Raw genomic sequence first — 19585 nt, 5'->3', positions numbered from 1 at the left:
TTTATCTGTCTTTGTTGTTATCTCTATGACATACCTCCCAACTGTCCCAATTTTTGCTGGACAGTCCCATTGTCCCACCCATGTGCCACAGTGTCCCACGGTGTGTGGGGAAGGCAGTTGGGAGGCTCCTGCAGCGGTAAATAGATGCTGTGTGCATGCGCAAGCACACAGCATCTATTCACCAGAGACAGAGGGACTGGTGGCATGCCCCCACAGTGATGGACACAGGAGGCGTGGCATGCAAGTGTGTCATTACCGCAAAGCCATGCCTCCTTTCCCTGAAGTCACGCCCTTTTTGGGGGAGTCCCGAATCTCAGAAGATGAAAGTTGGTAGGTATGCTATGATCAGGAACAACATAAGGGGGTTTTCAGTAGAGATGAGCGGGTTCGGTTCCTCGGAATCCGAACCCGCCCGAACTTCAGGTTTTTTTACACGGGGCCGAGCGACTCGGATCTTCCCGCCTTGCTCGGTTAACCCGAGCGCGCCCAAACGTCATCATCCCGCTGTCGGATTCTCGCGAGGCTCGTATTCTATCGCGAGACTCGGATTCTATATAAGGAGCCGCGCGTCGCCGCCATTTTCACACGTGCATTGAGATTGATAGGGAGAGGACGTGGCTGGCGTCCTCTCCGTTTAGACTAGAGTACTAGAGAGAGACACAAATTTTGGGGAGCATATTATTAGGAGGAGTACTACTTGCTGCTGATAGTGTGACCAGTGACCACCAGTTTAATTAATCCGTTCTCTGCCTGAAAAAAAACGATACACAGTGTGACACAGTCACATACCATATCTGTGCTCAGCCCAGTGTGCTGCATCATATGTAATACTGTATATCATTATCTGACTGTGCTGAGTGCTCACTGCTCACACAGCTTAATTGTGGGGGAGACTGGGGAGCAGTTATAGCAGGAGTACATATTTTAAGTACAGTGCACACTTTTGCTGCCAGAGTGCCACTGCCAGTGTGACTGAACAGTGTCCACTGACCACCAGTATTGTGATTGTCTGCTGACCACCAGTATATTGTGATTGTCTGCCTGAAAAAGTTAAACACTCGTCGTGTGGTGTTTTTATAAACGCATTCTGCAGACAGTGTCCAGCAGGTCCGTCATTACATAATATATACCTGTCCGGCTGCAGTACTAGTGTGATATATATATATATATATATATTTTAATTTTATCTCATTATCATCCAGTCTATATTAGCAGCAGACACAGTACGGTAGTCCACGGCTGTAGCTACCTCTGTGTCGGCAGTCGCTCGTCCATCCATAATTGTATACCACCTACCCGTGGTTTTGTTTTTTTTCTATCTTCTTGATACTAGTAGCTTACTTTAGGAGTCTGCAGTGCTGAGTCTGACAGACAGTGTCCAGCAGGTCCGTCATTACATAATATATACCTGTCCGGCTGCAGTACTAGTGTGATATATAATATATATATATTTTTTAATTTTATCTCATTATCATCCAGTCTATATTAGCAGCAGACACAGTACGGTAGTCCACGGCTGTAGCTACCTCTGTGTCGGCAGTCGCTCGTCCATCCATAATTGTATACCACCTACCCGTGGTTCTTTTTTTTTCTATCTTCTTGATACTAGTAGCTTACTTTAGGAGTCTGCAGTGCTGACAGACAGTGTCCAGCAGGTCCGTCATTACATAATATATACCTGTCCGGCTGCAGTACTAGTGTGATATATATATATATTTTAATTTTATCTCATTATCATCCAGTCTATATTAGCAGCAGACACAGTACGGTAGTCCACGGCTGTAGCTACCTCTGTGTCGGCAGTCGCTCGTCCATCCATAATTGTATACCACCTACCCGTGGTTTTTTTTTTTTCTATCTTCTTGATACTAGTAGCTTACTTTAGGAGTCTGCAGTGCTGACAGACAGTGTCCAGCAGGTCCGTCATTACATAATATATACCTGTCCGGCTGCAGTACTAGTGTGATATATATATATATTTTAATTTTATCTCATTATCATCCATTCTATATTAGCAGCAGACACAGTACGGTAGTCCACGGCTGTAGCTACCTCTGTGTCGGTAGTCGCTCGTCATCCATAAGTATACTAGTATCCATCCATCTCCATTGTTTACCTGAGGTGCCTTTTAGTTGTGCCTATTAAAATATGGAGAACAAAAATGTTGAGGTTCCAAAAATAGGGAAAGATCAAGATCGACTTCCACCTCGTGCTGAAGCTGCTGCCACTAGTCATGGCCGAGACGATGAAATGCCAGCAACGTCGTCTGCCAAGGCCGATGCCCAATGTCATAGTACAGAGCATGTAAAATCCAAAACACCAAATATCAGTAAAAAAAGGACTCAAAAATCTAAAATAAAATTGACGGAGGAGAAGCGTAAACTTGCCAATATGCCATTTACCACACGGAGTGGCAAGGAACGGCTGAGGCCCTGGCCTATGTTCATGGCTAGTGGTTCAGCTTCACATGAGGATGGAAGCACTCAGCCTCTCGCTAGAAAAATGAAAAGACTCAAGCTGGCAAAAGCACAGCAAAGAACTGTGCGTTCTTCGAAATCCCAAATCCACAAGGAGAGTCCAATTGTGTCGGTTGCGATGCCTGACCTTCCCAACACTGGACGTGAAGAGCATGCGCCTTCCACCATTTGCACGCCCCCTGCAAGTGCTGGAAGGAGCACCCGCAGTCCAGTTCCTGATAGTCAGATTGAAGATGTCAGTGTTGAAGTACACCAGGATGAGGAGGATATGGGTGTTGCTGGCGCTGGGGAGGAAATTGACCAGGAGGATTCTGATGGTGAGGTGGTTTGTTTAAGTCAGGCACCCGGGGAGACACCTGTTGTCCGTGGGAGGAATATGGCCATTGACATGCCTGGTGAAAATACCAAAAAAATCAGCTCTTCGGTGTGGAAGTATTTCAACAGAAATGCGGACAACAGGTGTCAAGCCGTGTGTTGCCTTTGTCAAGCTGTAATAAGTAGGGGTAAGGACGTTAACCACCTCGGAACATCCTCCCTTATACGTCACCTGCAGCGCATTTATAATAAGTCAGTGACAAGTTCAAAAACTTTGGGCGACAGCGGAAGCAGTCCACTGACCAGTAAATCCCTTCCTCTTGTAACCAAGCTCACGCAAACCACCCCACCAACTCCCTCAGTGTCAATTTCCTCCTTCCCCAGGAATGCCAATAGTCCTGCAGGCCATGTCACTGGCAATTCTGACGAGTCCTCTCCTGCCTGGGATTCCTCCGATGCATCCTTGCGTGTAACGCCTACTGCTGCTGGCAATGCTGTTGTTGCTGCTGGGAGTCGATGGTCATCCCAGAGGGGAAGTCGTAAGCCCACTTTTACTACTTCCACCAAGCAATTGACTGTCCAACAGTCCTTTGCGAGGAAGATGAAATATCACAGCAGTCATCCTGTTGCAAAGCGGATAACTGAGGCCTTGACAACTATGTTGGTGTTAGACGTGCGTCCGGTATCCGCCGTTAGTTCACAGGGAACTAGACAATTTCTTGAGGTAGTGTGCCCCCGTTACCAAATACCATCTAGGTTCCACTTCTCTAGGCAGGCGATACCGAGAATGTACACGGACGTCAGAAAAAGACTCACCAGTGTCCTAAAAAATGCAGTTGTACCCAATGTCCACTTAACCACGGACATGTGGACAAGTGGAGCAGGGCAGGGTCAGGACTATATGACTGTGACAGCCCACTGGGTAGATGTATGGACTCCCGCCGCAAGAACAGCAGCGGCGGCACCAGTAGCAGCATCTCGCAAACGCCAACTCTTTCCTAGGCAGGCTACGCTTTGTATCACCGGTTTCCAGTATACGCACACAGCTGAAAACCTCTTACGGCAACTGAGGAAGATCATTGCGGAATGGCTTACCCCAATTGGACTCTCCTGTGGATTTGTGGCATCGGACAACGCCAGCAATATTGTGTGTGCATTAAATATGGGCAAATTCCAGCACATCCCATGTTTTGCACATACCTTGAATTTGGTGGTGCAGAATTATTTAAAAAAACGAGAGGGGCGTGCAAGAGATGCTGTCGGTGGCCAGAAGAATTGCGGGACACTTTCGGCGTACAGGCACCACGTACAGAAGACTGGAGCAACACCAAAAACGCCTGAACCTGCCCTGCCATCATCTGAAGCAAGAAGTGGTAACGAGGTGGAATTCAACCCTATATATGCTTCAGAGGTTGGAGGAGCAGCAAAAGGCCATTCAAGCCTATACAATTGAGCACGATATAGGAGGTGGAATGCACCTGTCTCAAGCGCAGTGGAGAATGATTTCAACGTTGTGCAAGGTTCTGCTGCCCTTTGAACTTGCCACACGTGAAGTCAGTTCAGACACTGCCAGCCTGAGTCAGGTCATTCCCCTCATCAGGCTTTTGCAGAAGAAGCTGGAGACATTGAAGGAGGAGCTAACTCAGAGCGATTCCGCTAGGCATGTGAGACTTGTGGATGGAGCCCTTAATTCGCTTAACAAGGATTCACGGGTGGTCAATCTGTTGAAATCAGAGCACTACATTTTGGCCACCGTGCTCGATCCTAGATTTAAAACCTACCTTGGATCTCTCTTTCCGGCAGACACAAGTCTGCTGGGGTTCAAAGACCTGCTGGTGAGAAAATTGTCAAGTCAAGCGGAACGCGACCTGTCAACATCTCCTCCTTCACATTCTCCCGCAACTGGGGGTGCGAGGAAAAGGCTCAGAATTCCGAGCCCACCCGCTGGCGGTGATGCAGGGCAGTCTGGAGCGACTGCTGATGCTGACATCTGGTCCGGACTGAAGGACCTGACAACGATTACGGAGTCGGACATGTCGTCTACTGGCACTGCATATGATTCTCTCCCCATTGAAAGAATGGTGGAGGATTATATGAGTGACCGCATCCAAGTAGGCACGTCAGACAGTCCGTACTTATACTGGCAGGAAAAAGAGGCAATTTGGAGGCCCTTGCACAAACTGGCTTTATTCTACCTAAGTTGCCCTCCCACAAGTGTGTACTCCGAAAGAGTGTTTAGTGCCGCCGCTCACCTTGTCAGCAATCGGCGTACGAGGTTACTTCCAGAAAATGTGGAGAAGATGATGTTCATTAAAATGAATTATAATCAATTCCTCCGTGGAGACATTGACCAGCAGCAATTGCCTCCACAAAGTACACAGGGAGCTGAGATGGTGGATTCCAGTGGGGACGAATTGATAATCTGTGAGGAGGGGGATGTACACGGTGATATATCGGAGGATGATGATGAGGTGGACATCTTGCCTCTGTAGAGCCAGTTTGTGCAAGGAGAGATTAATTGCTTCTTTTTTGGTGGGGGTCCAAACCAACCCGTCATTTCAGTCACAGTCGTGTGGCAGACCCTGTCACTGAAATGATGGGTTGGTTAAAGTGTGCATGTCCTGTTTATACAACATAAGGGTGGGTGGGAGGGCCCAAGGACAATTCCATCTTGCACCTCTTTTTTCTTTCATTTTTCTTTGCGTCATGTGCTGTTTGGGGAGTATTTGTTTGAAGGGCCATCCTGCGTGACACTGCAGTGCCACTCCTAGATGGGCCAGGTGTTTGTGTCGGCCACTAGGGTCGCTTATCTTACTCACACAGCTACCTCATTGCGCCTCTTTTTTTCTTTGCGTCATGTGCTGTTTGGGGAGTGTTTTTTGGAAGGGCCATCCTGCGTGACACTGCAGTGCCACTCCTAGATGGGCCAGGTGTTTGTGTCGGCCACTAGGGTCGCTTATCTTACTCACACAGCTACCTCATTGCGCCTCTTTTTTTCTTTGCGTCATGTGCTGTTTGGGGAGTGTTTTTTGGAAGGGCCATCCTGCGTGACACTGCAGTGCCACTCCTAGATGGGCCAGGTGTTTGTGTCGGCCACTAGGGTCGCTTATCTTACTCACACAGCTACCTCATTGCGCCTCTTTTTTTCTTTGCGTCATGTGCTGTTTGGGGAGTGTTTTTTGGAAGGGCCATCCTGCGTGACACTGCAGTGCCACTCCTAGATGGGCCAGGTGTTTGTGTCGGCCACTAGGGTCGCTTAGCTTACTCACACAGCTACCTCATTGCGCCTCTTTTTTTCTTTGCGTCATGTGCTGTTTGGGGAGTGTTTTTTGGAAGGGCCATCCTGCGTGACACTGCAGTGCCACTCCTAGATGGGCCAGGTGTTTGTGTCGGCCACTAGGGTCGCTTAGCTTAGTCATCCAGCGACCTCGGTGCAAATTTTAGGACTAAAAATAATATTGTGAGGTGTTTAGAATAGACTGAAAATGAGTGGAAATTATGGTTTTTGAGGTTAATAATACTTTGGGATCAAAATGACCCCCAAATTCTATGATTTAAGCTGTTTTTTAGTGTTTTTTGAAAAAAACACCCGAATCCAAAACACACCCGAATCCGACAAAAAAAATTCGGTGAGGTTTTGCCAAAACGCGGTCGAACCCAAAACACGGCCGCGGAACCGAACCCAAAACCAAAACACAAAACCCGAAAAATTTCAAGTGCACATCTCTAGTTTTCAGACCTAATTGCTGCTGTGCGTTTTCGCACAGCGGGCGATCAGCAATAGACTGCGCATGCATATGCACCGCAATGTGCACGTGCATCGCCAAACAACAACAGGCATTGCCAGTCAGCGACAGGCTGGTGCAAAACATGCAATCGCAACGCAAAGCCATTCGCATGCTGATTGACAGGAAGAGGCAGTTTGTTGGTGTTAACTGACTGTTTTCAGGGAGTGTCAGGAAAACGCAGGCGTTACCAATCGTTTTCAGGGAGTGTGTGTGACGTCCGCTCCAGCCCCGGTCAGCCTGTTCTCATCGCACTGGAGGAGTAAATCCTGGGCTGCGCACAGACTGCACACAGTAGAAAAATCCTTCAATGGTGAATGAGGTGTGAAGGGATTTGCAGCTGTCCGATGACTGAGGGATCTTTAGCAGCTTGGCATACACATGCGATCACACACATGCACGGCAGATATACACTCCCCTTGGGTGGCGACTATCTGAACGCAGCATAACAATTTTAGCAGCTTAGCTATCAGGTCTGAATCACCACCTACAGTATGTCTTTCAGTGCTTTCTTAGTCATCGAGAAGGAAGGCATTAGTTAATCCAGTGTATGTTATAAGGAAGAAGGAGAAATGGGGGGTTTAAAATTAAGCATGATTCTGTTAACTGACCTTTTTTTTCCTTCATATAAAAAGTTGAGTCACAAATATCAATAAAAAATACAGAATATGTAAATTATAAATGCACTCCAAAAATGCAATTAATAATCAACATAACATTTTATCCCTTAACAATCTGTGCTTAAAATAACCCCTTGGTATAGAAAGTATGGCAGTATAAGAAAAGTTAAGAAATTATTTTTGGTTAAACTGAACCATAACACAATTTTAACTTGATTTCGTCAATTACAGGCTGATTGTTAATTGGGGGCAAAGCAAAACAAAAAAAGCAAGCAACTTACTATAGTATCTGAAACAAACCATTTTGCACTGCGAGAAGTGCAAATAAATGTATTATTATTTTACATGCAAGTTAAATACTAGCGCCATTTGCATGTAGTCTACAAATGTTGGGCAGCTGTATTATACACTGCAATCTAGATTTGTGCTAGGATACAACTCTCTCACATCTAATACCCTTTTCAGACCAAAATCCTGGGTCTGAGCAGGGATAAGGAAAACAGTTCCAAACTATGTTGATACCCCTTTACTCCGAGGCAGGGACCTGGGAAAAACCCAGGTTGTGTGTCAGTGTGAATCGGTTCTACCTGGGTTTGTGCCCCGACTCTGTGACTTTGGTCATGAACAGGGGTTTCCCTGGTCCATGCCTCTGAATTAAGGGAGTATTAAAAAAGGAGCGCTATGAGCTCCTTTTAACTTAATCTGTGTCCTCCTTTTCCCAACGCAGTGTACAGTATCCTACTAAGACCTAGAAATAACCCTAGAAATGACCAGGTTCTGCACACTTCACCTGAGTTGACCTGCATACACTGACAAACAACCCGGGTTACCTGGCTTTTCTCGGGTCAAAGGCTCGGTGAAAGGAGTATTAATCTTTCTGCACATTTTACATCTTCCCCACCTGCAGTGCGGCATAGTTTTTCCAAGGTGCACAGTTATACCCCTTTTACACCGGCAGCATATAACACGGGTTATTGCACATGAACATGCATAACCCGTGTTACTGCTTGGTGTAAAAGGGCAGAGTTGGAATAATCCGGGTCGAGTGACACGTGTTCAACCCGGCAAACTGTTCAGTGTAAACGGGAGCCCGATCGTGCGACTCGGCTTCCCGTTTACACTCTATGTGCGGGCGGCGCTTGGAGATCATGTGATCTCCGAGCGCCGCCCCCGTCGCGTCACTGGCAACGTCACCAACCCGGCAAAATGCCGGGCTGGTGACTCCGGTCTAAAAGGGGGCTGACGCGAGTCGCAGCCGGGTAGCACCCGTGTCAGGGCTCCCGGCTGCGACCCGCTATACTGGTCTAAAAGCGGTATTACTTGATTTTTCGCTTTGTTCCCAACACCTTAATCATGACTATCTATTGATATGATGGCATAAAAATACCTTTGTGTGACAAGGTGATACAGTTAATTTGCCAAAAAGAAAAGTTTTTTTATAGTAAATCTGCAGAGATATGCACACTTTTTAAACAGATGTTTATATTGTGTAGTGTGAAAGTGAAGGCTGTAAGGCGACAAAGAAGAATCTTGCTGAAATGGAAGACACTTTGCGGTTCCCTGTGGACAATTATCATACATCAAACAGAGACAGTACAAACCCCAACAGGTACAGATTTCCCCTTCTTTGTAGGACTCAAGCAGATATGATTGCTCCCTAGAGTCAGTTTGGCTGTTACTTTATTCAGTGTTAAGTACCGTGTTAGTTACTGGTTTTATATTGTAGATTTGACATCTGTTCCAGCTGTTCTCTACAGGTATAACAAAAAACGTTACAGTGAGTAAATAATAATTCACGTTATTTACTATGACAGTGATATGAGTAAATTGAGGCCTCCGTTGTTGTTGTTGTTGTTGTTGTTGTTGTTGTTATTATTATTTTCTCTTACGTCCTAGAGGATGCTGGGGACTCCGTAAGGACCATGGGGTATAGGCGGGCTCCGCAGGAGATAGGGCACCTAAAAAGAACTTTGACTATGGGTGTGCCCTGGCTCCTCCCTCTATGCCCCTCCTCCAGACCTCAGTTAGATCTTATGCCCAGAGGAGAATGGGTGCACTGCAGAGAGCTCTCCAGAGTTTTCTGTGGAAAAATAATTTTGTTAGGTTTTTTATTTTCAGGCAGTCCTGTTGGCAACAGGCTCCCTGCATCGTGGGACCGAGGAGAGAGAAGCAGAGCTGGCTTGTCAAGTTGGGCACTGCTTCTAAGACTACTGGACACCATTAGCTCCAGAGGGAGTCGGAACACAGGTCTCACCTGGGGTTCGTCCCGGAGCCGCGCCGCCGTCCTCCTCACAGATGCCGAAGGTAGAAGCGTACATCTTAGGCGGCAGAAGACATCAGATCTTCATTGCTCCCAGTCACACACACACAGAGCAGCACTGAAGGGTGCAGGGCGCAGGGGGGGGCGCCCTGGGCAGCAATAAACCTCACATTTTGGCACAAAACAGTGGCATTAGACTGCGGAGGCAGTAAATCCCTGATCCCCCGCCATTTTATTGAAAAATCACTGGGACCGAAGCCCGCCGTCGGGTGGGCGGGGCTTGATCCTCAGCACTAACCAGCGCCATTTTCTCCATAGAAGCTGCATGAGAAAGAAAACGCTGGCTCCCTGGTCTCTCCCCTGCTGAACACAGGCTGGAAAAAAGAGGAAGGGGGCACTTTGGCGACGCAGTGAGTGGGAATTGACATAATATATATAAAAAAGCGCTATCTGGATATATATATTTTCTTCCAGTGTTGTTAAGCGCTGGTGTGTGCTGGCATACTCTTTCTCTGTCTCTCCTTAGGACCTGGTTGGGGTTTTGTCCCCTTATAGGTTAATCCCTGTGTGTGTGGGGTGTCGGTACGTGTGTGTCGACATGTCTGAGGCGGAAGGCTTCTCCAAGGAGGAGGTGGAGCAAATGAGTGGTGTGTCCTCGTCGGTTGTGCCGACTCCAGATTGGATGAACATGTGGCATACGTTGCATGCAAGTGTGGCATCTTTACATTAAAAGGCTTGATAAGGCTGGTTTAGGGGGGACATCAGGCGGTCAATCCTCAGATTGGACCGACTCACAGGGCCCGTCGGGGTCTCAAAAGCGTCCCTTAACACAAGACACTACTACCGACACGGATACTGATTCCAGTGTCGACTATGACAAAGTAAAATTGCACCCTCGGGTGACTAAAACCATTCAGTGTATGATTGTGGCAATAAGGGATGTGTTGCATATTGTGGATGAACCCTCGGTCCCCGACACAAGGGTACACATGTTTAAGGAAAAGAAACAGATTATTAATTTTCCCACATCTCATGAATTAAATGAGTTCTTTGGAAAAGCTTGGGAGACTCCGGATAAGAGACCGCAGATACCCAAAAGAATTTTTATGGCATACCCCTTCCCTAAGCAGGACAGGGAGATTTGGGAATCACCCCCCACTGTGGACAAGGCCCTGACGCGCTTGTCCAAGAAAGTGGCGCTACCGTCTCCTGACACAGCGGCCCTTAAGGACCCTGCAGATCGCAGGCAAGAAACTACCTTAAAGGGTATTTATTCTCATACGGGTGCTGTGTTAAGACCGACGATTGCGTCGGCATGGGTGTGTAGCGCAATTGCAGCTTGGACAGATGAGCTGACAGATCAATTTGATACTATGGATAAGGATACTATATTCCTAACTCTAGCCCATATAAAAGACGCAGTCTTATTTATGAGGGATGCTCAAAGGGACATGGGATTGCTAGCTTCTAGGGCCACTGCCATGTCTATCTCAGCGAGAAGATCCTTATGGACTCGCCAATGGACGGGTGATGCGGATTCCAAAAAACATATGGAAGTGCTACCCTATAAGGGTGATGTATTGTTTGGGGATGGGCTGACGGACCTGGTTTCCACAGCTGCAGCAGGTAAATAAAATTTTTTACCATATATTCCCCAACAGCAAAAGAAAGCAACACCCTATCAGATGCAGTCTTTTCGGTCGCACAAGTCCAAAAGAGGTCGGGGATCCTCTTTCCTCGCCAGAAGTAAGGGCAGAGGCAAGAGAGCACCTGCTTCGGCAGGTGCCCAGGAACAAAAGTCCTCCCCGGCTGCTCCAAAAACCACAGCATGACGCTGGGACTCCCCTGAGGGAGTCCGCACCGGTGGGGGCACGTCTTCGACTTTTCAGTCAGGCCTGGGTCAGTTCGGACCTGAATCCCTGGGTGTTGGAAATAGTTTCCCAGGGTTACAAATTGGAATTCGAGGATGTGCCCCCGAGCCGATTTTTCAAATCGGCCCTACCAGCTTCCACATCGGAAAGGGATGTAGTGTTAGCTGCAATTCAAACGCTGTGTATACAGCAAGTAATAATAAAGGTTCCCCTGCACCAGCAGGGAAGAGGTTACTATTCAACCCTATTTGTGGTCCCGAAACCGGACGGTACGGTCAGACCGATTTTGAATCTGAAATCCCTAAACCTGTACATAAAAAGATTCAAATTCAAAATGGAATCTCTCAGAGCAATAATAGCCAACATGGAGGAGGGGGAGTTTATGGTGTCTCTGGACATAAAGGATGCGTACCTTCATGTCCCCATATATGTCCCCCATCAGGAATACCTGAGATTCACTGTACAGGATTGTCATTACCAATTTCAGACATTGCCGTTTGGACTTTCCACGGCCCCGAGGATTTTCACCAAGATAATGGCGGAAATGATGGTGGTCCTGCGCAAGCATGGAGTCACAATTATCCCATACTTGGACGATCTCCTGATAAAAGCGAGATCAAGGGAGAAATTGCTGAGCAGTGTGGCGCTCTCTCTGAGAGTGCTCCAGCAACACGGTTGGATTCTAAATCTACCGAAGTCACAGTTGATTCCGACAACTCGACTACCGCTCCTAGGTATGATACTGGATACGGAACAAATGAAGGTCTTCCTCCCAATAGAGAAAGCCCAAGACATCCAGAACATGGTCAGAGACCTGCTAAAACCGAAAAGGGTGTCAGTTAACCAATGCACTCGAGTTCTGGGGAAAATGGTGGCGGCCTACGAGGCCATTCCCTTCGGAAAGGTTCCATGCAAGGACTTTTCAATGGGACCTTCTGGACAAGTGGTCCGGGTCCCATCTGCACTTACATCGTAAAATAACTCTGTCCCCAGGAACCAGAGTGTCCCTCCTGTGGTGGTTGCAAAGTGCTCACCTGCTGGAGGGTCGCCGGTTCGGGATTCAGGACTGGATCCTGGTTACCACGGACGCGAGCCTCCGAGGTGTCACGATCCGGGTATCTGGACGCCATTTCTTACCCATCAGATGCCTCCTAAGGCTGGCTCAGCGCTCCAGGACCGGATCCCATCTGTTATCCTGATGTGTACATTCCTGTATCCTCTCCTGTCACTCTGGGACGCTGTCACAGTAAACGCCATATTACACCTGGCATGGCGTCTCCCGCGGCCTCCGCCGCCGTCCCTGAACTTCTGCATGCAGAGTGTCTGAGTGGCGATTACGTCAGCCGCGGCCTCCGCTGTGTCCGCATGGTTGGATGTGCATCTGTCAGCCTGGCGCCTCCTGTCTCCGGTGGCCGGCGCCGCCATTACTGTTTTCATTACCACATGGATTACAAACCAAACTTCCCTCCAAGTGTCTGCATGGGCGCAGACATCTTGGATTCTGTCAGCTGATCATTTCCACCAATCTGTTCTCAGTATTGATAATCTGCATAATTGCCTAGCCAATCCCTTCCTTGCTGCAGGTATAAATACACTGTGCCTGAGCAAGGAAGGCGTCAGTGCTTTGGTTGTCAAACCTAGTTCCTGTTTGTCTCTCTCCTGTGATTGTCTCCCAGGTTCCAGCTCCTGTCTCAAGACTTCCACCATAGAGACCCGCACCAGCATTCCACCTGCGGTGTAGCCTGACTCTCCAATCCATTGTGGATTCATCTGTTTCCAGCTACAACATTACCTGCTTCCAGCTCAGCTTCCAGCAGAGTACAGCTTCCCTTAAAGGGCCGGTGTCCTTTCTACACTTTACCACTCTCCACCGGTATTATTATTTCTCCGCTCTCAAGTTCTACATTTCAGTTCATATTTCATCGCTCCCAAGTTCATTTATTATTTAACTGGTTCCAGCCAGTATCCACTCCGTGCTAACAACAGTCTGGTTCCAGCCAGTATCCACAGCAGCTGTTTTATCTTCAGCAACCCAGCTTTTCCTGGAACACCAGCTGGCACAATCCGGGTTATTTCCATTTCTACAGTCGGGCCTGGTAAGGACTTTCCATCTAGAAGATCATAAGAACTATCTCACACTACCAGTGCCCTGTGGCTCCTGCCATCCTGTAGTACCCAGGAACTGTATTTATTCTTTGCTGACTTTTACGTTTTCTTTTACTGCTGCTGTGTTGCGGAGTTGTCATAATAAACATCATTGACTTTTATCCAAGTTGTCGTGGTCACGCCTTCGGGCAGTTATTATTTATGTTACTTACATGTCCAGGGGTCTGATACAACCTCCCAGGTTCCGGTACATCTCAGCCCCTACAACTGAGGCTGCCTCCCGTCAGCTCAGGCCCTCAGTTGTGACAGTAAGCACTGACCTAATGAATCCAGCCGGAGACCAGGATCAAGCGGCCAGGCCGATGCAAGAACTGGCAGCCCGACTAGAACATCAGGAGGCTGCACAGGGCCACATCATCCGCTTTCTCCAGGATCTCTCTACTCGGCTGGATGGGATTCAGACAACTCTCCGTGGATCAGGCGCGTCTGGTGCGTCAACCACAGTGACTCCAGCTATAACCCCACCCACCTTACCCATTTCTGCTCCACGTCTTCATCTTCCAACGCCAGCAAAATTTGACGGATCTCCAAGATTCTGCAGGGGGTTTCTCAACCAGTGTGAGATTCAGTTTGAGCTACAACCTGGCAATTTTCCCAGTGACCGTACAAAAATTGCCTACATTATTTCTCTTCTCAGTGGCTCAGCCCTTGATTGGGCATCACCGTTATGGGAGAGGTCCGACACCCTGCTATCTTCCTACACTGCCTTCGTGTCAACATTCAGGCGCATCTTCGACGAGCCAGGCCGGGTAACCTCAGCTTCATCCGAGATTCTCCGTTTACGCCAGGGGTCACGTACTGTAGGACAATATCTGATACAGTTCCAGATCCTGGCGTCCGAACTGGCATGGAACGACGAGGCCCTGTATGCTGCATTCTGGCATGGCTTATCTGAGTGTATTAAAGATGAGTTAGCTACCAGAGACTTACCTTCTAAGTTAGATGAGCTAATCTCACTCTGCACGAAAGTTGATTTACGTTTCAGAGAGAGAGCAACTGAGCGTGGAAGATCATCTGCTCCAAAATCTTCTGCTCCTCCTCCTCGTCAACTGTCACCATCTAAAGATGAGCCCATGCAACTTGGCCGTTCCCGTTTAACTCCTGCTGAGCGCCGAAGACGTCTCTCCGAGTTTCTCTGTCTCTATTGTGCAGCTCCGTCTCACACCATTAATGCCTGTCCCAAACGTCCGGGAAACTCCAAATCCTAGCTCGCCAAGGAGAGGGCCGGCTAGGAGTAATGATCTCCTCTCCATCTTCTCAAGATTGTAATCTCCCAGTCTCGTTTCAAGTTGCTCAACGTTATCGGAACGTCATTGCCCTCCTTGATTCCGGAGCAGCTGGGAACTTTATTACCGAAGCCTATGTTAAACGGTGGTCCCTACCCACCGAGAGACTTCCTTCGTCCATTTCTTTAACTGCCGTGGATGGCAGCAAAATTTTTGATGCAGTTATTTCTTTAAGGACTCTACCAGTTCGTCTGAGAGTGGGAGTTCTTCATTCCGAACTTATTTCTTTTTTAGTGATTCCAAGAGCCACACATCCTGTGGTCCTGGGCCTTCCATGGCTCCGTCTTCACAATCCTACAATTGATTGGACGACTACGCAAATCCTGGCATGGGGTTCCTCCTGTGCTGAGACATGTTTGTTTAAAGTATTGCCTGTCTGTTCTTCCTCCCCCAGGTCGTCTGATGTTCCACCTCCTCCATATCAAGATTTCACGGATGTGTTCAGTAAAGCTTCTGCTGATATCCTTCCTCCTCATAGAGAATGGGACTGTCCGATTGATCTCGTTCCAGGGAAGGTTCCACCTCGAGGCCGAACTTATCCGTTGTCTCTGCCTGAGACGCATTCTATGGAAGAATATATTAAAGAGAACCTAGCAAAGGGGTTCATTCGACCTTCTTCTTCTCCAGCCGGCGCAGGCTTCTTTTTTGTAAAAAAGAAAGATGGTGGTCTGCGGCCGTGCATCGACTACAGAGGTTTGAACGACATTACCATCAAGAACCGTTATCCTTTACCCCTGATTACTGAGCTCTTTGACAGAGTTAGCGGAGCTACCATCTTTACAAAGCTGGACTTGCGAGGTGCATACAATCTCATCCGGATCCGTGAGGGTGACGAGTGGAAGACCGCATTTAACACCCGTGACGGACATTATGAGTACCTCGTCATGCCCTTCGGATTGAGCAATGCTCCAGCTGTCTTCCAGCATTTCGTCAATGAGATCTTCAGAGACATTCTATACCGTCATGTCGTGGTCTATCTAGATGATATCCTCATTTTTGCCAACAATTTAGAGGAACATCGTTTTTGGGTAAAGGAGGTACTGTCCCGTCTCCGTGTCAATCATCTCTATTGCAAATTAGAGAAATGCGTCTTTGAAGTCAAGTCCATTCCGTTTCTAGGGTACATTGTGTCCGGTTCCGGACTAGAGATGGATCCTGAGAAACTACAAGCAATTCAGAATTGTCCGGTACCCTTAACCCTCAAAGGGGTCCAGAGGTTCTTAGGGTTCGCCAATTATTACCGAAAGTTTATACGAGACTTTTCCACCATTGTGGCGCCTATTACTGCTTTCACCAAGAAGGGTGCTAACCCGTCCAAGTGGTCTGAAGAAGCCATGCAAGCTTTTCATCTTTTAAAACAGAGGTTCATCTCTGCGCCTGTCCTGAAACAGCCTGACATCGACTCTCCTTTCATCCTAGAGGTGGATGCCTCCTCCGTTGGAGTAGGAGCGGTGTTATCTCAGAGGGCTAAAGATGGCCATTTACATCCTTGCAGTTTCTTCTCACGGAAGTTCTCCCCAGCGGAGCGCAACTATGCCATTGGCGACCAGGAGTTGCTAGCCATCAAGCTCGCTCTAGAGGAGTGGAGATATCTGTTGGAGGGAGCTTCTCATTTAATCACCATCCTTACAGACCACAAGAACCTTCTATATTTGAAAGGCGCACAATGTCTCAACCCTCGTCAGGCCAGATGGGCACTTTTCTTTTCCAGGTTCGACTTTAAACTCCAGTTCTGTCCGGGCTCTCAGAATCGCAAGGCCGATGCCCTTTCCCGCTCATGGGAGCAAGAAAATGAGTCAGAGTCTTCAGACAAGCATCCTATTATAAGTCCGTTGGCATTCTCCACGGTAGGGATGGACTCTACGCCCCCATCTGGGAAAAGTTTTGTGAAGCCGATGCTAAGGAAGAAGCTCATGCATTGGGCCCATGCTTCCCGTTTTGCCGGACATACAGGTATCCAAAAAACCCTGGAGTTTATCTCTAGGTCCTATTGGTGGCCAACTCTGAAAAAGGACGTCTTGGAGTTTATTGCATCTTGCCCAAAGTGTGCCCAACATAAAGTATCCCGCCAGTCGCCTGCGGGGCAACTGGTTCCACTATCCGTTCCCCGTCGACCATGGACCCACTTGTCGATGGATTTCATTACAGACTTACCCATGTGCAACAAGTTCAATACCATCTGGGTGGTAGTTGACCGGTTCACCAAGATGGCACACTTCATTCCTCTCACCGGTCTTCCGTCAGCTTCCAAGTTGGCTCAAGTATTCATACAAGAGATCTTCCGACTCCACGGTCTTCCTGAAGAAATTATCTCTGATCGAGGAGTTCAATTCACAGCCAAATTCTGGCGAAGTTTATGTCAAGTCCTCCAAGTCAAGCTAAAGTTTTCCACGGCTTACCATCCTCAGACCAATGGTCAAACCGAGAGGGTGAATCAGGACTTGGAGGTCTTCCTCCGCATCTATGTGTCCTCCTCTCAAGATGACTGGGTTCAATTACTTCCCTGGGCCGAGTTCTGTCATAACAACCAGTATCATTCTTCATCTGCTTCAACACCATTCTTCACTAACTTTGGATTCCACCCTAAAGTCCCTGAGTTCCAACCGCTTCCAGCAACTTCTGTTCCCGCAGTGGATATCACCTTGCATCAGTTTGCCAATATCTGGAAGAGCGTACGATCAGCTCTGCTCAAGGCATCGTTCAGGTACAAGAAGTTTGCGGATAAGAAGCGTCGAGCAGTTCCTGCTCTCAAGGTGGGTGATCGGGTATGGTTATCCACGAAGAATTTGAGGTTAAGAGTTCCCAGTATGAAGTTTGCACCTCGCTATATCGGTCCTTTCAAGATTGAACAAGTCATCAATCCTGTTGCTTACAGACTCCAGTTGCCTCCCTTCTTAAAAATACCCAGGACATTCCATGTTTCCCTGTTGAAACCGCTGATCTTGAATCGGTTTCATTCCTCACTTCCTCCAACTCCGAAAGTCCAAACTCAACGAGGCGTTGAGTATGAAGTGGCCAAGATCCTGGACTCACGTCACCGTTACGGTCAACTACAATATCTTATTGACTGGAAGGGTTATGGTCCTGAGGAACGTTCATGGACCAATGCTTCTGATGTCCATGCTCCTGCCTTGGTCCGGAGATTCCATTCCAAGTTTCCTCAAAAGCCAAAGAAGTGTCCTGGGGCCACTCCTAAAGGGGGGGGTGCTGTCACGATCCGGGTATCTGGACGCCATTTCTTACCCATCAGATGCCTCCTAAGGCTGGCTCAGCGCTCCAGGACCGGATCCCATCTGTTATCCTGATGTGTACATTCCTGTATCCTCTCCTGTCACTCTGGGACGCTGTCACAGTAAACGCCATATTACACCTGGCATGGCGTCTCCCGCGGCCTCCGCCGCCGTCCCTGAACTTCTGCATGCAGAGTGTCTGAGTGGCGATTACGTCAGCCGCGGCCTCCGCTGTGTCCGCGTGGTTGGATGTGCATCTGTCAGCCTGGCGCCTCCTGTCTCCGGTGGCCGGCGCCGCCATTACTGTTTTCATTACCACATGGATTACAAACCAAACTTCCCTCCAAGTGTCTGCATGGGCGCAGCCATCTTGGATTCTGTCAGCTGATCATTTCCACCAATCTGTTCTCAGTATTGATAATCTGCATAATTGCCTAGCCAATCCCTTCCTTGCTGCAGGTATAAATACACTGTGCCTGAGCAAGGAAGGCGTCAGTGCTTTGGTTGTCAAACCTAGTTCCTGTTTGTCTCTCTCCTGTGATTGTCTTCCAGGTTCCAGCTCCTGTCTCAAGACTTCCACCATAGAGACCCGCACCAGCATTCCACCTGCGGGGTAGCCTGACTCTCCAATCCATTGTGGATTCATCTGTTTCCAGCTACAACATTACCTGCTTCCAGCTCAGCTTCCAGCAGAGTACAGCTTCCCTTAAAGGGCCGGTGTCCTTTCTACACTTTACCACTCTCCACCGGTATTATTATTTCTCCGCTCTCAAGTTCTACATTTCAGTTCATATTTCATCGCTCCCAAGTTCATTTATTATTTAACTGGTTCCAGCCAGTATCCACTCCGTGCTAACAACAGTCTGGTTCCAGCCAGTATCCACAGCAGCTGTTTTATCTTCAGCAACCCAGCTTTTCCTGGAACACCAGCTGGCACAATCCTGGGTTATCTCCATTTCTACAGTCGGGCCTGGTAAGGACTTTCCATCTAGAAGATCATAAGAACTATCTCACACTACCAGTGCCCTGTGGCTCCTGCCATCCTGTAGTACCCAGGAACTGTATTTATTCTTTGCTGACTTTTACGTTTTCTTTTACTGCTGCTGTGTTGCGGAGTTGTCATAATAAACATCATTGACTTTTATCCAAGTTGTCGTGGTCACGCCTTCGGGCAGTTATTATTTATGTTACTTACATGTCCAGGGGTCTGATACAACCTCCCAGGTTCCGGTACATCTCAGCCCCTACAACTGAGGCTGCCTCCCGTCAGCTCAGGCCCTCAGTTGTGACACGAGGATGGGGAGCGGTCACACAGGGAAAGACTTTTCAGGGTCTTTGGTCAGACCAGGAGTCCTGTCTACACATCAATGTGTTGGAACTCAGGGCCATTTACAACGGCCTTCGACAAGCGGAGAGTTTTCTTCAAAACCTACCGGTTCTGATTCAATCAGACAATGTCACAGCAGTGGCTCATGTGAACCGCCAAGGCGGGACAAGAAGCAGAGTCGCGATGGCGGAAGCCACAATGATACTTCGCTGGGCGGAAAATCATGTAAGCGCTCTGTCGGCTGTCTT

At 48.2% G+C, this 19585-nt stretch overlaps 1 protein-coding gene across 4 annotated transcripts in view; it reads left to right on the top strand.

Annotated features, from left to right (window-relative positions):
* The window catches only part of AFF3 (ALF transcription elongation factor 3), a 771336-nt gene that overhangs the window by 661155 nt on the left and 90596 nt on the right, over nucleotides 1–19585 (top strand). For all 4 annotated transcript variants that reach the window (XM_063953377.1, XM_063953378.1, XM_063953379.1 and 1 more), the window contains one exon: nucleotides 8691–8806. In XM_063953377.1, the coding sequence (XP_063809447.1) occupies nucleotides 8691–8806 (116 nt within the window). The remainder of the gene's footprint in view (nucleotides 1–8690; nucleotides 8807–19585) is intronic.

Source organism: Pseudophryne corroboree, chromosome 2 (assembly GCF_028390025.1).
Source record: "Pseudophryne corroboree isolate aPseCor3 chromosome 2, aPseCor3.hap2, whole genome shotgun sequence".
Lineage (NCBI taxonomy): Eukaryota > Metazoa > Chordata > Amphibia > Anura > Myobatrachidae > Pseudophryne > Pseudophryne corroboree.
Note: the sequence above shows the minus strand (reverse complement) of the source record. Positions and strands in the feature narration are given on the sequence as shown.